The sequence below is a fragment of the Phascolarctos cinereus genome, unplaced genomic scaffold, assembly GCF_003287225.1.
Source record: "Phascolarctos cinereus isolate Bilbo 61053 unplaced genomic scaffold, phaCin_HiC Scaffold_4;HRSCAF=312, whole genome shotgun sequence".
Classification (NCBI taxonomy): Eukaryota; Metazoa; Chordata; class Mammalia; order Diprotodontia; family Phascolarctidae; genus Phascolarctos; species Phascolarctos cinereus.
Window position 1 is genome coordinate 104,788,310 of NW_027555847.1, and position 14,255 is coordinate 104,802,564.

Here is a 14,255-nt window from a genome sequence, read left to right on the forward strand (position 1 = left end):
TCCTTACCTCGGATCAGGACAGATGCCTTCTGCACTAGCATTCCAGCCTCATTCTGAGCTAGGCAGCTGAATTCACCCTGAGACCCTTCACTGACATTGGTAATCTGAAGAATCTGCCCAGCTGCTAATATGCGGTATATTGGTTCTGCTGATGTAGCAATAGGCTGATGCTCATGGAACCAGGTGATATTAGGCATAGGATGGCCCTGGACTGGGCAACCTGGAAGGACGTAAGGTAAGAAGTAAATCTTCAGCAAAGACACCAAAAAAAGTGATTTTTTTGGCCTTAATTGTTGCTATAAAGCCATGGCATTTGAATCTACAGAGCAAGAAAGATATTTGAATCCATCCTATCTGACTTTCATTTTGATGAACCATACCTAACATAAACCCCAAATCTCTCCCAGCGCATGCTTTGCATGGAGTAGGGGCTTCCTAAATGTTTCCTGAATGAAGAACCCTTTATATTCTTAGAGTTCCCTTTACAGTAGATCCTTTTCTCTGAAGTAGGCTTATTTATAATGTCTGCCTATTTCATAAATATGTTATAGCAATTAAAAAGATTAACTACTGAATTCAAAACTCTCAGAAGACATGTTACTTTTTGATTAATTCAATTGTGTCTACAAGTTGTATTCATTTTTCATGAGTTCAATTTTCATTTGCTGAACAGCATCTGCCCCATTTTGATTTCACATGGAAGAAATGGCCTTTTAAAACAGTATGGTAGGAAAAATCATAAGGATCCAGCAACGTTTGTAAAGACTGAACTTCACTTTGTACAAATTCTGCAGTGATGGGAGGAATATCTATAGTGAAGAAGATGAAGCCATCAGAGTATCTAATGATAAAATTATAATAACTGGGATACATTTTTCCAGGGCTACTTGAGTGATGCATCATCAAAGATAAACTAGGGAAATGGGTAGGGTTGGTACCCTGAGTCAGGAAAGATGTGCTCATTCACTGGGGTTACGGTTTATCAGTTATCTCAACTCTGTAAATAAGATGATAATTCTGGGAACAGGAATTCAGTGGGAAGTCCAATGGTGAAAAGAATATTGTCTGTTACCAGCATCCCAGGGGAGATGACCTCCAGAGATGATAGCGTTTTTTTCATCCAGGATGCATTGAGACCAGATCTAGAACTAGCTTAGGTAAGATAAGAGGTGAAGAAACTAAGTTTCACTAAGGACCAGAACCACACTTAGCAACTTGCTAATGAATTTAATCAAAACAGAGGGAAACAGGTCATTTTATCATAATAGATCTTCCAGGGGATAGACCAAATTGAGTCTTCCAGGAAGGCTGAATATGGTGAATGCAGACAACTGTAGGACAGTATGGTGCTTAAAGGAAGAATCACTGGGGGCCTGATAAGGAAATGTCCTTCTTATCTAGGGAGTCAGAGACAAGAGCAGGACTTCTGAGGGACTTGATCCATCATGATTTACCCCTAGCTGTTAGCATGGAGAGATGGAAGGAGCACAGGGGGAGCTTAGTACTAGGGATGGCCTTGGCAGTATCTGTTCTTCCTGTAAATAGGGTGTGTATTTTTGTCAGGTAAAACACTGGAAAAAGCTGGAGCTCTGGAGGTAGTGTGTAGTGTAGTGAAAAAGCAATGGCTCTGGCATTAGGAGACTTAGATCTGAATCCAGATTTTGCTACTCCTTACTTGTGTGACTGGCTACTTCTTTGGGCCTCAGCTTATTCCTCATTAAAATGGGGATAATAATAGTTGTTCTATCAACTTCAAGGGGTCATTCTGAGACTTAAATGAGATATGTACGTAAAAAACAAGTTTCTAAAGTGCTGTACCAATAATGGCATAGGTGACCTCTTGGCTTGACTCATTAATTCTTCCTAAGTATTTGGAAAGAGTCAAATTCTTCTGAACTGCATATTTTTGGGGTCAGTTTTAAGGACCCCTCTCACTGTTATCCATTAATAGCCTCACAACATGGGGGATGGTTCAAAGGAACTAACCTTCTTGAGGGCAGTACTAGGGAAGGATTGGGCGGGGTAACCAAGTGCCACTGAAACAGTTCTGGTTTGAAGTCATATAACAACTTCACTTCTCAGAATGGCTTACAAATAGTATAATTTCCTTCTGAACAGAGCTGGTATTTGTAGCCTAAGACCTAGCATTTCATATATATTTATTGAATATTAATTTGTTGAATCAAAGCAGCTTTACTAAAATTTTAATGATAGCTTTAATCTATTTCTAGAGATATATTCCTTACCTTATTTCAACAGTGCAACTTTTCAGGATATATGATAACTCCTATTTCTGGAGCAGTTTAAGGTTAAAAGCTCCTTCCTTATGACAACCCTGGAAAGCATGTAGTACTGTTATCCTATTTCAGATGAGTAATCTGAAAAGTGATTTGTGCAAAGGGAAATGATTTGTCCACAGTCACACAGATATCAGAGCTGGGATTTGAATTTGGGTCTTTCTTGAATCTAGGTCAAGCATTCTTACTTTTTAAGAAAAAGGTAGTGAGTGTGCATATTTTTCTATCACATCTGCTTATGAAAAGGAATTGTAGGCCATGTAGATACTAGTCAAATAAAGCATTTTCTTTTCATGCCTTATAAATTGACAGATGATAATATAGCTATCCATAAGTTACCAGGAAGCACTTGGCCAGAAGTGCTGCCATATTTACTTCTAAAGGTCAATTCCTCCTACTCTACTAGGAATGATTTTTCTGAGTAATTGGGAGGAAGTCTGAGACAACAACCTGAGGCTGTTCTTTAAGCCTGATAATATTACTGGTGAGTAAAAGCCATAGTTTTTCTTTAAAAAAAACAACAGGTTTATATAAATATGAAGTTTGATCTTCTGAGGGGATATGTTCAAAAAGAACCATGCTGAGGGCATTTGGTGTCCCCCAGACCTCTCTCAGGCATACTAATTTCTTTCTTCCTCTCACAGTAACCCACTTCACCAGAGAAACACTGAGATACAGGGCAGAGATTACTGAATTTGGGTCAGTGTTTAGATTTTAGCTCTACTACTTACTCTACACGTGATCTTGGAGAAGTTATTTAAATTTTGGGGCCTCAGTTTTCTAATGGGGTTGGAGTTAGATCAGGGTTCTTAACCTGTGGTCCACGGATGCTCCCCCACCCCAAAAAAAAGTACATGGATAGATTCCAGGGAGTCTGGAAGCTTGGATGGGAAAAATACATCTTTATTTCAATATAATTGGTTTCCTTTATAATCCTGTGTATTTTATTTTATGAATTTAAAAACATAATTTTGAGGGGTCCACAGGTTTCACCAGGCTGATACAAAAACAAGTTAAGAACCCCTGGGTTAAAAGATTTTAAGGTCTTTTCTAGCTCTAAATTCTATGATCCTAAACCCACTAGTCCCCACAGGAGGTGGCGATGGGGAGCAGAGAGACAAGGAAGAAGCCCCATCATGAGCTGGGCTTGTGGACTTAGTAAAAAAGGGGTAGCTGTCATATGGAATTTCAGAACATCAGAGCTAGAAGAGACCAGAGGCTTTAGGCATTAATTAGTTCAATCTTCTCATGTTACAGCAGGGCAAACTATAGCATTGCCCAAAGTTGCAAAGTTAGTAAATGACAGAGCTAGGACCATAGTGCCTTCAAATTCAGATATGTTAGAAGGTCCATTGCTGGTGCTTTGAGTAGATGTCCTAGAGGATGTGAATTTCAGTCAAAGTTTTGGAGGAGGTTAATAGTAAAAAACAGGGCACTGAGATGGTGTGCCTTCAGGCCCGACTCCCAAACTTTTCTCCCACTACTTGAGGTAGGTGGAATGGACTGATTGATGATCTTATGGGGATCCCTGGGATATGACTCCAGAAGTTTAAAAGAATGGAGCACTGCTAACATATGTCCCTTGCTTGGAATGTCTTTCTGTTTTCTCTTTGCTTATCTAAAAATTTTCAGAGTTCAGTTCAAATTCCCCCCTTACCATGAAGTATTCTCTGACTACTTCATTCCACAGTACAATCTCCCTCTTCTCATCTACTTACTACTTAGATGACTGAGTGAATCTGTCTCTTCTGTGGGTAAAATGTCAGTGCCAGAACAAACCAAACCCAAACCAGAAATTTAGGGACCAACAAGGGTTATTAAGTTTGCCAGCAAGGGAGTCACACCCACACAGATGGACACTCCCTGAAAGAAAAAAGCTTCTGTAGATTTCAATTTAGGCAGGACGTGAATTGGGTATGGGTACCTTGGAATTGGACAGGGCTTGCTGCTGGGAGCTTGCAGGGTAGGAATAGGGGATGTGATATTCCTTGCCTGGACAGGATTGGTTGCCGGGGCTAGTAACAGGAAAGGTTCTTCTTCAAGTTAGCTATCTCTTGTAACCCTGCCCTGAAAGATAGGATGGTCCCTGTTGTGTAAGCAGTAAGGAAAGTCATAAGCAAGGGCAGGGGCTGTAATATGAACAGGGTAAGAGGCAAGGTAGAGGAATGCAGTTGCTTTAGTTTTCTGGGCTACCCACAGCTTCCCCTGTAAAAGGGGGGGTGGGGTGGGTGACCCTAGATGATCGTTTAGGACCTCTCTATTTCTAGATCTATGGTACCGTGAAATATATGTACTATGCATTTAATATTTACCTTATGCTGTCTTATGTTATTTAACTCTTGTCTTATGGTGCATGGTCCTTAATATTTGTATGTGGGCCACACTTTCATTTCAAATCTTGCTTCTGTGAAATTCTGAGTATTGCTTAGATGTTTCCCATTCCCCCACTTCAATGAGGTGGACAGCTGCATCTCTGTCCCATTTCTTTAGACATGAAGATTGCACTACAAAGCCTGTCTCCTCTTTCTCCCTGCTTCATATCCTTGAACCCTCTCAGTTCCCAAAGAGATGGTACTTTGTCTCTTGGCATCTATTACTCTGGAGAGAGGCCTCTGGGGTTGCTGTTCCTCCTTGCAGAAGCAGCTTGACAGAATTAGAAAAGTAGATTGGGAAGGCAAAGAGGCCATGGGGGGTGGCTTCCATGTAATAGTGGGGATTTCAAACTTTGCAACTGAGTGACTTCCCTAGGAGAAGAAGAAGAAGAGGGATAGTTCAGGCAGATGAGAATGGTCCATCTTTGTTAGCCTTTTCCTCAGCCCCCCAAACCTAACTTTCTACATTTGGGGGAACTTTAAATGCCCCCATTTTCTTAAGTTCCCTTACTTGGCTTTGATGCCTCACATTTTCATAGGATCATGGAGTTGGACCTCAAGGTCATTTCGTCAAGACTCATTATACGGATGATGATGACTGGGGCCCACAGAGGTTAAAAGTCACATAGAGTTGTGTATATCTCTCCCTGGGGAAAGTCTTGAGCACTGGACTGTGTTGCAAGCTGCTAAGGTCTTAGAAACAGAGTACCATAAAAGCTTGGACACTGATGATTTTTATGTTCTAAGATCAGCAAGAGTTAGATCTTTTAACATATTTGAAATCTTTCCTTGTTCTCACAGGTATGCCTAGGTCAAAAGTCCCTGGCTGGAAAAGGAGTAGATGGGAAAGGAAAGGAGAGGTAGAGTGTGGAAAGAATAGGATCAGAATGAATGGATAAAGGACAAAAGTTTTTTCGACATTGTATTAACTTTATGTGGGGTATTTCTGTATAGGCTATGTGTGCCTTAGACAACTTAGTTGCTAATCTTCATTGAATTTAATTGAACATGTTTGTTAACATTGAGATAGTACCTGGCTACAATGTATTTATAATTAATGTAACTGCTCCTCATGGACCTGAAATTATTTTAGAAAAATCTACTTTTTATCTGTTATCTTATAACTAAGACAAAAACCCCATCAGTCACTATTATGAATCATCTTTTCCATGACAATGTCTTTAAATACTTTCTACTGAATAAAAATATTTTCCTAGTGCTCACCAACATATTTTTTCCATTGAAGATTATTATTCAATCTCCCAAAATCTATACTCCCTGTGCTTACATGTATGTCTATCTGTATGTACTCATGGATGTGTATACAGTGGCCTCTGAGAATAGCCAGTAGCCAGTGGTAGAAAGGAAGGATCAAACCCCAATTCCCATTGTGTATGTTCCTGATGAATAATTATTACATTTTCTACTGCTAATGAGAAAACCATACTTGTCACAGTGGGTCCCTTATGCCACTGGACATTTCTCATTTGTTAAAGTAAAAGACACATCGATCATTTCACACAGGTGAATGATCTTTGTCTATCTCCCTGGCCTGGACACCAGGAGCTGTGGGCCCATTACTGAGGCCAAGTAATAAAACACCTTCTGTGGGGATATGAAGGGCCCTGCATGTGTGCAGGTGAGTAGGACCTCTTTTTCTGCTTCCTGCCTCATTACATGGTCATTGACTGTATTCATCCTCCAAACTCAGCACCTGCCTCAGGAAAAGGAACGATGGAAGGAGCTGGAGGCCAGCAATTATGAAAGACCTTTAGCAGCTAGTGCTGCTGAAGAGGAAACGGTGCTTGGGAAGGCTGCCTGACTGATGAATGTTCTGGCAATAGAAAACTTCTTTCTATCAATCCTTCTTAACCAGTGAAAGAAAACAGTGCCTTTAGGCCCCCCTTGTTAGGTCCGTTGTGGCTCTAAATTGAGCCAAAGCCAAGTTGTGATTCACAGATGTGTGAGGTTTTCTTCCCATTTTCTTCTGGAGGAACTGGGGGGAGGGGCATGCAGCAAGAAAATAAAATTGTCATAAAAATTCCCTCCCCATTTTCCTTTATGATTAGTTAATCTTCAGATGACAGCAAAGAAGCCTCTGCCAATGAGTCTGACCTTCTTATCCTCCCTGGTCATTCTTATGCTCCTTCTTATCCTCCTTCTGCTCCCCTCTACTCTCAACCAGCTATGGCATACAGCAGATAAAGAGGTGGGAAAAATTTAGCATAGTAACTTTAAGAAAAAAGATCACCAAAGTTAGCAGGTTCACATGATAACTTGCTTTAGCAGTGACTGAAACCAAGGACTTCATCAATCAGACTGAGCCAGTCCAACTCATGGTTGATTTTTTGCATCAGTTCATCAGCTTTCACATCCCCTTTGAAATTGGGGATCCCTCGGCCTCTTCCCTCAGTTTTCTTCTCCTTTTGATTGAACTTTTCCTTTGGATTTCTGTAGCTAATAATAGCATAACTCAATGCAGGCTAAGATTGCATTAGCTTTTTTGGGTTACCATACTACACAGTCCACTAGAACCCCCAGATCTTTTTCCGGTGAATCATCCCTATTTCCCCCATGTTGGATTTCTGAAATTGATTTTTCAAACACAGGTATAAGATTTCACATTCTTGTTAACTTTTATTTCATGAGATTCAGTCTAGTCTACTGGAGCTTTAAGAAACTGGACTGGTGAGAGGGGAGTTAGAGAGGTAGTGGCTCGGTCCCTTTACCTTGTTTGAACTTTTAGTGAAGGTCCTTGCTCCTTTAATACTAATAATCCTTTCAGGGATTATCTGGAAGGTGCTTGTGGTTGGCATTTATCCATCTATCCAAGAAACATTAAGCAAACAACTACGTGCCAGGCATTGTGCTGGGCTCTGGGGACTACAAGACCAAAGTTTTTGTCCTGGGGAAGCTTTCATTCTACTAACCCTTTCATGACATAGTATGGTGGCCTCATGTTGATTTATTGGACTCCATATAATTAGGAGTTGGGACCATAAATTCGGAGTTGGAAGGTACCTTGGAGATGATCTTCTCTAATCACTTCATTTTGCAAAAGAAGAAACTGAGACCCAAAGAGGGGTGGTTTGGCCAAGGTCATCACAGATGTAGCAAGGAGCATCAAGTACTCTAATTTCAGATCCAGAATTCTTTCCAAGCATCCTGCTGCCTCTCACTTAAGAGAAAGGCAAGCAGCTCATGCATGCTGGATATTGCATGCTGGCCAACATGGTGGTCTAGTTTGTCCCCAAATGGTATTTCAATATTTCAACCACCATTTGGTGTTGAGCCCTTATTTAACTGTACCAAACAGAAGGAACTGGTCACATTTTTTTTTTCTCCCTTCCTTCCCATCTTACAGAGTCAACTACTAGTACAGAAAAAGAAAAGCTGAGTTTGACAAGCTATACAGGGAAAAAAGTAAATAAATTAAAGCTATAGGCTGCATAGTAAGAAATGATGAATATGAAATAATTTGGAGAATCATAGGAAGACGTATGAATTGCTAACGTCAAGCCAGCAGAACAAGGAAAGCGATATACACAATGACTACAACAATGGAAGTGAAGAGGTCCAAAAACTTCAAACTGAATGTTGTGTAACCATAATAACTAAACATGGCCCTGAAGAAGAGATGAGAAAATGCACTTTTGTTCTTTTTCACAGTGGTGGCAGGCAGACTATCAGCATGGAATAATTCATATACTGCCAGACTTAGTTGATGAATTGGTTAGTTCTTCTGAACCTACTTCCCCACCTCCCCCACCCCCACGAGGGATGGCTCTGGTCAAAGAGGGAGTGAAGCTATATCGGAAAACAAAAATGATTTAAAAACAAAAGATATAAGTAGAAGTAAATTTTGGAAAAAAAGGGTAGAAAAAGGAAAGGACTGGCGTGGGGGAATGGCTTGAAAATGGGATAAAAGAATATGAAAAGGAGGAAAAAGAATCCTATATATTTTCATCTATTTTAATGCTCTTTAAAGGAAGAGAAAGTATGATGGATTAGGGCACACTGTGTAAAAATATTAAATACATGGAATTCTTGTTTCATGAGCTGGCCCTGGGCCTGTCAGCATTTGCATTATAACATTAAAACTCACCATAAAATGATACATTTTGGGATGGAACTTGGTAATTGGAGCTCTCAGTCTGGGAGTCCTTTCCTTAATTTAATTTTACAAAACTGGAAGATACCCACTCAGTCATTTACAATTTATTGAGGGCTCTCTGTTCTTTTGTTGGGTATGTGGTACACAGAGAAATCCATCTGTGTGGCCTTGGAGATGAGTAAATAAAATCAAGAAGCCTTTGTAAGTTACCTGTCTTGCTTATGCTTTGAGGTTCATCCTCTTATGATGATAAAGGCTCTTAGAGATATAACTAAATTAAAATGAGTAGGAGTTGGCAAGAAATAGGGGACTTATGGAAAATATGATTAACTCATTGAACAAGCAGACCTAAGAAATTATTGGGAGAAGACAGGCAACTTTAACTTTCACTCTGGTCTCTCAGACCTCCCAATAATATGGTCAAATAACCAGGTGCAAAGACTATCCTCAGGCACTCATGGCCAAAGAAAATTTTAAAACATTCCAACAAGTGGGGAACTAACTATAAAAGCTTATTTTCCATCCCCCAAATGCTCTGCTTTTCTGCCTCTTCCATTGATTAGGGAGGCAATAAAGTCTCAGGACTGTGGGACATTTGTTGGGAGAACTTAATCTGTATCTTATAATGAAAGAAGTAGTCTGAACACAAGGTTTAGACTCAGAAATACTGATCAAGAATAAAGGCATCTAACTCAGAATTATTCTGAAGTTGTAAAGTCTTTCTAACCTTTCTTAAATAAAAGAGTAACTGAGGATGTTCAGCCCAAAGAAAAGAAGATGGGGGGAAGTGATATGACATCATCACCATTAGTAAGGATTTATTAAATTCTTACTATGTACCAGGCATGGGCAGCTAAGTGGAGTAATGGATAGAGTGCTGGGTCTGGAGTCAGGAAGATGAGTTCAAATTCAGCCTCAGACACTTACAGGCTGTGGAAGCCTGAGCAAGCTGTTTAACCTCTGCTTCAGTTTCCTCATCTGTAAAATGAGCATAATAATAGCTTTCATCTCCCAAGGTAGTTGTGAGGATCGAGTGAGATAAATGCACAGTGTCTGGTATATAATAGGTGCTTAGCAAATATTTGTTTCCTTCCTTCTCCCCAATTTTGAAAACGACGTTCTTTTTAAGTCCTGCAGGATCTCTCCTGTTCTACAAAATCTTTTGAAGATTTCTGAGTCTGGGAGAAAGCAACATCACAAGAGGAAAAAAAACAACATGAAGACTACGATGAACTGATGCAAAGTAAAGTAAGCCAAACCAGGAAAACAATATTCACAAAGACTATAACAATGGAAATGGAGCAAATAAGAATAAAAAATTGGAACTTAATGTTTAATGACCAAGCTTGGCCTCAAGAAGAGATGAGAAAATGTTTCCCCTTTCTTTATAGAAGTAGAAGACTAGAGGTATAGAAATTACATATACTAATGGACTTGGTTGATAGGTTGGTTAGCTTTTTAAAATGACTCTCTTCCTCTGCCCCCCTCCCCCAACACCTTTTTCTTTCTTTCTTTCTTTCTTTCTTTCTTTCTTTCTTTCTTTCTTTCTTTCTTTCTTTCTTTCTTCCTTCCTTCCTTCCTTCCTTCCTTCCTTCCTTCCTTCCTTCCTTCCTTCCTTCCTTCCTTCCTTCTTCTTCCTTCTTCCTTCCTTCCTTCCTTCCTTTCTTTCTTTCTTTCTTTCTTTCTTTCTTTCTTTCTTTCACAAAGTTTGGCTCTTAGGGTAGAGGAAGGTGGAGGGTATATTCAGAAATGAAAAATGTATCAATAAAAATAAAAACCCAGAAACCAGATCTCCCCAAACCTAGGGCCTTTGTCATATTTTTCTCCTTCTGTCCATCACAGATTCTAAGTTGTAAGCATCACTTCCTCCTCAGGTTCCCATCATTTCTATTCCAGCGACCAGTTCCTCCATGTTGGGAGGAGTAAGGTGTCCGATAGCAGTTACTCTCCTTGCTTTCTCCATCTTTGTAGGGATAAAGTTGTTATGGAGAAGAGGGACTAGATGTGTTCTTCTTAGTCCCAGGGCACAGAATTGGGAGTGATGGTGGAAGATGCAGAGAGGCGGATTTCAGTTTGACATAATGCAAAGCTTTCTACCAATGAGAGCCATTCATGCATAGAGTAGTCTCAGGATGGAGAGGGCTTTCAGTGGAGCACCTTCATGGGAGGTGGGATCATTCTTGTTGGGGATATTGTAGAGTGAATTTGAACTCAAGAAGGGATGGAGCTAAATGACTTTTGAGGCTCCATCTAACCCTAAGATTCCAATTCTGCCACTAATTCCTAGAGTTCTCCTTTCTCCTCCCTTCCCCAACAAAAAGGCAACTTAGAAAAAACAGCATTAAAAACAACATTTCAAATTTTGGGGTTTACAAGGCTTGAGCCAACTCTGCCCTCTTGCAAAGTAGCAGGTGCTTCCATTAATGGCAAAGAGACCTGCTGGTTGTCTTCCAGAGAAAGATCTGGCAGCAGTTTTTATGATTCTGGAGGGAGGAATTTCAATCTGGACAGCTTTAAATGAGCTTCAGGCTGTGAACATACCTATGGTATATATGAAGGGGGTTCAAGGTCAGAATTTGGTATTGTGTACCTCTCTCTCTCTCTCTCTCTCTCCCCCCCTCCTCCCTCCCTCCCTCCCTCTCCCTCTCCCTCCCTCTCCCTCTCTTCCCCCTCACTTTGTGGTACAGTGGAAAGAATTACAGATCTAGAGTTAAAGGAAAGGAATTTGAATTTTGTTTCTCCTGTTTACTACCTGTGTGATTTATGGCAAGTTATTTGACTTCTAAAGTCCCTTCTTATACCCTAAACCTGTCATATATTCATTCTTTCTCAGACTTTATCTCTGTCTTTCTTCTGATTATATATTTATCCTTAGGGTCTAAAATCTCTAGGAGAAGTGATATTTAATTATTTCATCATAAGTATCACAGCGTATGCTAAGTGATCTATAACATTATTAATCATAAGGGTAGGCACCTCAGCGTAATGCAGACAGCTGATATTTGACTTTCTCAATTCTCTTCTCTTAGGAGAAATAGAGGCACTTAGTTTCTAGCTGCAGGGAAATATAAGAAAATGTTAAAAGAATACTCATTTTTTTTTTCCTGAAAGAGCTTACCTGTTTTCTTGGCTCAAGTCAGAAAGAGTGCTTGAGTAGAAAAAGCCTTCACATATGCTCCATGAAACATCCCACCAAGAAATCCTTCTTGAAAAAACAAAAAAACAACCCTGACACATTCCCAGTCCTCTTTCCTTTGTTAAACCTGAGCTGCTGCAACCCAGCAGCTGGGATGAAGAACGGCTAATATTCATAGCAGGTGTCCTGAGAGGCAGCATGGTGGAGCTCAGAGTTCAACAACAAGTCACAGGAAGAAGCGGAGGCTGATGAGGAATACCAGAGTGAGCTACAAGGGTCAGGGCTGCTGGGGACTCAGGAAGGCCTTGGATTTATTAAGCCGATATGTGTCTCTTGAGTCACGAGACTCCTGTGTTCAAGGAACTTCCCAACCAAGTAAAGAAAATCACATTCAAGGCAGGGAGGAGAAGGGGACTGACCAGAAAGGGCCATTTGGTGGCAGGAGGTGGGGGTGGGGAGAGGTGAAGGGAAGAATAGGCCTGGGGGACAGAATGTATAAAGATGCTGCTGTCTGACTTCTGTCTGGCTAATGAGGTGTCCTGGCAGCCGGGGTCTGGCTTTGGCAGCTGATAGTGGAGAATGTGTGGTTTGTTGAAGACTCATAAACAGAGACATCCTAGGGAGAGGAGGTCAAAAATCCTGCAGACCTGGAGAGAGCATCTGACAGCAACCCGACATGCATACAGCTGTAGCTGTTTTTATGGTTCAGAGATGGTTTTAGTCTTCAGCATAAGAGATTTCCTCGACACCTGGAAGAACTAGAGAGCTACCATATGATGGCACAATTTGTTGGCTGAAGCGGGGGAAGGGGAACGTGCATCCATCTGGCTCTGCCTTTTACTATGTACCAGTAAGGAGCTGGTGGGAGCAATCTGAATGGCAATCTGCATTGGAGGGTTCAGAATCATGGGGGCAAAGCTTGCTTCAACTGAGGTTCTTTTGGATCTGGAGATGGAAAGGATCTTAGAGGTTGTCCGGTAGAACATTCCCATCTTACAGCTGAGGAAATCAAAAGACCAGGGACAGTTTTGTGGCTAGTCACTACAGTTTCTTTGGATTTAGGGCTGGACTTGTCCCAGAGCAGCGCTGACCCTAACACCTTTCAAACAGAACATGTTGTTTCTGACACTTTGCCTTGGGAGTTCAGAATATTCTGGGGATGTGAAGTTTGACGCAAATTTCCTTGACCCACTATAAAGTACATAGAGTTCCAGGGACCCCAGAATCAAGCCGATCTCTTGAAAATACTCAAGTCAGAAGACCTGAATTTGAATCCTAGCTCCGCTATTTGGTGTCATTGTGACCTTGGATAAGTCTTTACTCAGTAGTTAGTAGTACTTTACTCTTGGGCCTCCGTCTCCTGACAGATTAGACTGGACGATTTGTGAAGTCCCTTCCAGCTCCTTATCTAGGAGCCTCTGCGCCTGTGGTGTGCAGTTACAGGACCTGTGTTTGAATTCCGGGTCTGCTATTTACTACCCATGTAACCCTGGACAAGTCTCTCATTCTGCGAAAGGAAGGGGTTGGACCAGCGACTGTAAAGATTCCTTCTGTCCCGAACTCTATGATCCTAGGACTTCTTACCCCATGCGCCTCACTTAGATGTAGTATGACTGAGAGGTCTGCAGATGGATGCATGAAGAGATGCAGCCTTTATTCTGTCTAGACAAATCCCTCTACTGTTTCAATAGAAGTTAAATTCTGAAGCTGAATTCCTTTTTTGAGCTCAGGGAGTTGGCCAGACAACATGCACGCATGGAGGACCCTGCCAGCTCATCCTTCTTGTTGCTACTTCAAAAGTGTTAGACATTGCCGTCTCCACCAGGTTTCAGGGAGCATATTCTGTGAATTTTTGGTCTTATCTTCTTGGCAACAAAAGTCATCCAGAGCTCATTACTTCCGAGCTGGCGCTACTAAGAGTGGAATGGTGAATTCTATAACGATAACTGGTTTTCAAAGTTGTTCTTTTCAAGGTAGGGATCTTCCAAGAGTGAAATTTTTTTTGGAGTGAAGCTTGGCATGCTATATGCCTTTCAAGTTACAATTATGAGGAGGATAAATGAGAAAGACTGAACTCTAAAGAAGAAACACCTTATATACTGTTATTAGTTTAGATTTATAGATTAGTGGTAGTAGCCTCAAATAATTATAGGGCTAGAAAACTTAGCTATTGTTTAGTCTAATTCCCACTTTACAGATGATGAAACTATCTTAAGTGAGTTAGTAGAAGAGCTAGGATATGACCTTTGGCAAGAGGTGGAAGGCCCCATCCCTACTAATGTTGTGTGACCTTGGGTGAATTGCTTGATTTCCCTAGGGATTGGGAGAGTAGTCTT

General features: G+C 40.9%; 1 protein-coding gene across 1 annotated transcript in view; it reads right to left on the reverse strand.

The window, feature by feature from the left end:
- Positions 1–14,255, reverse strand: part of ADAMTSL1 (ADAMTS like 1) — a 409,980-nt gene that overhangs the window by 18,906 nt on the left and 376,819 nt on the right. Inside the window, 1 exon segment of the mRNA XM_078152482.1 lies at positions 8–220. Within this exon segment, the coding sequence (XP_078008608.1) occupies positions 8–220 (213 nt within the window).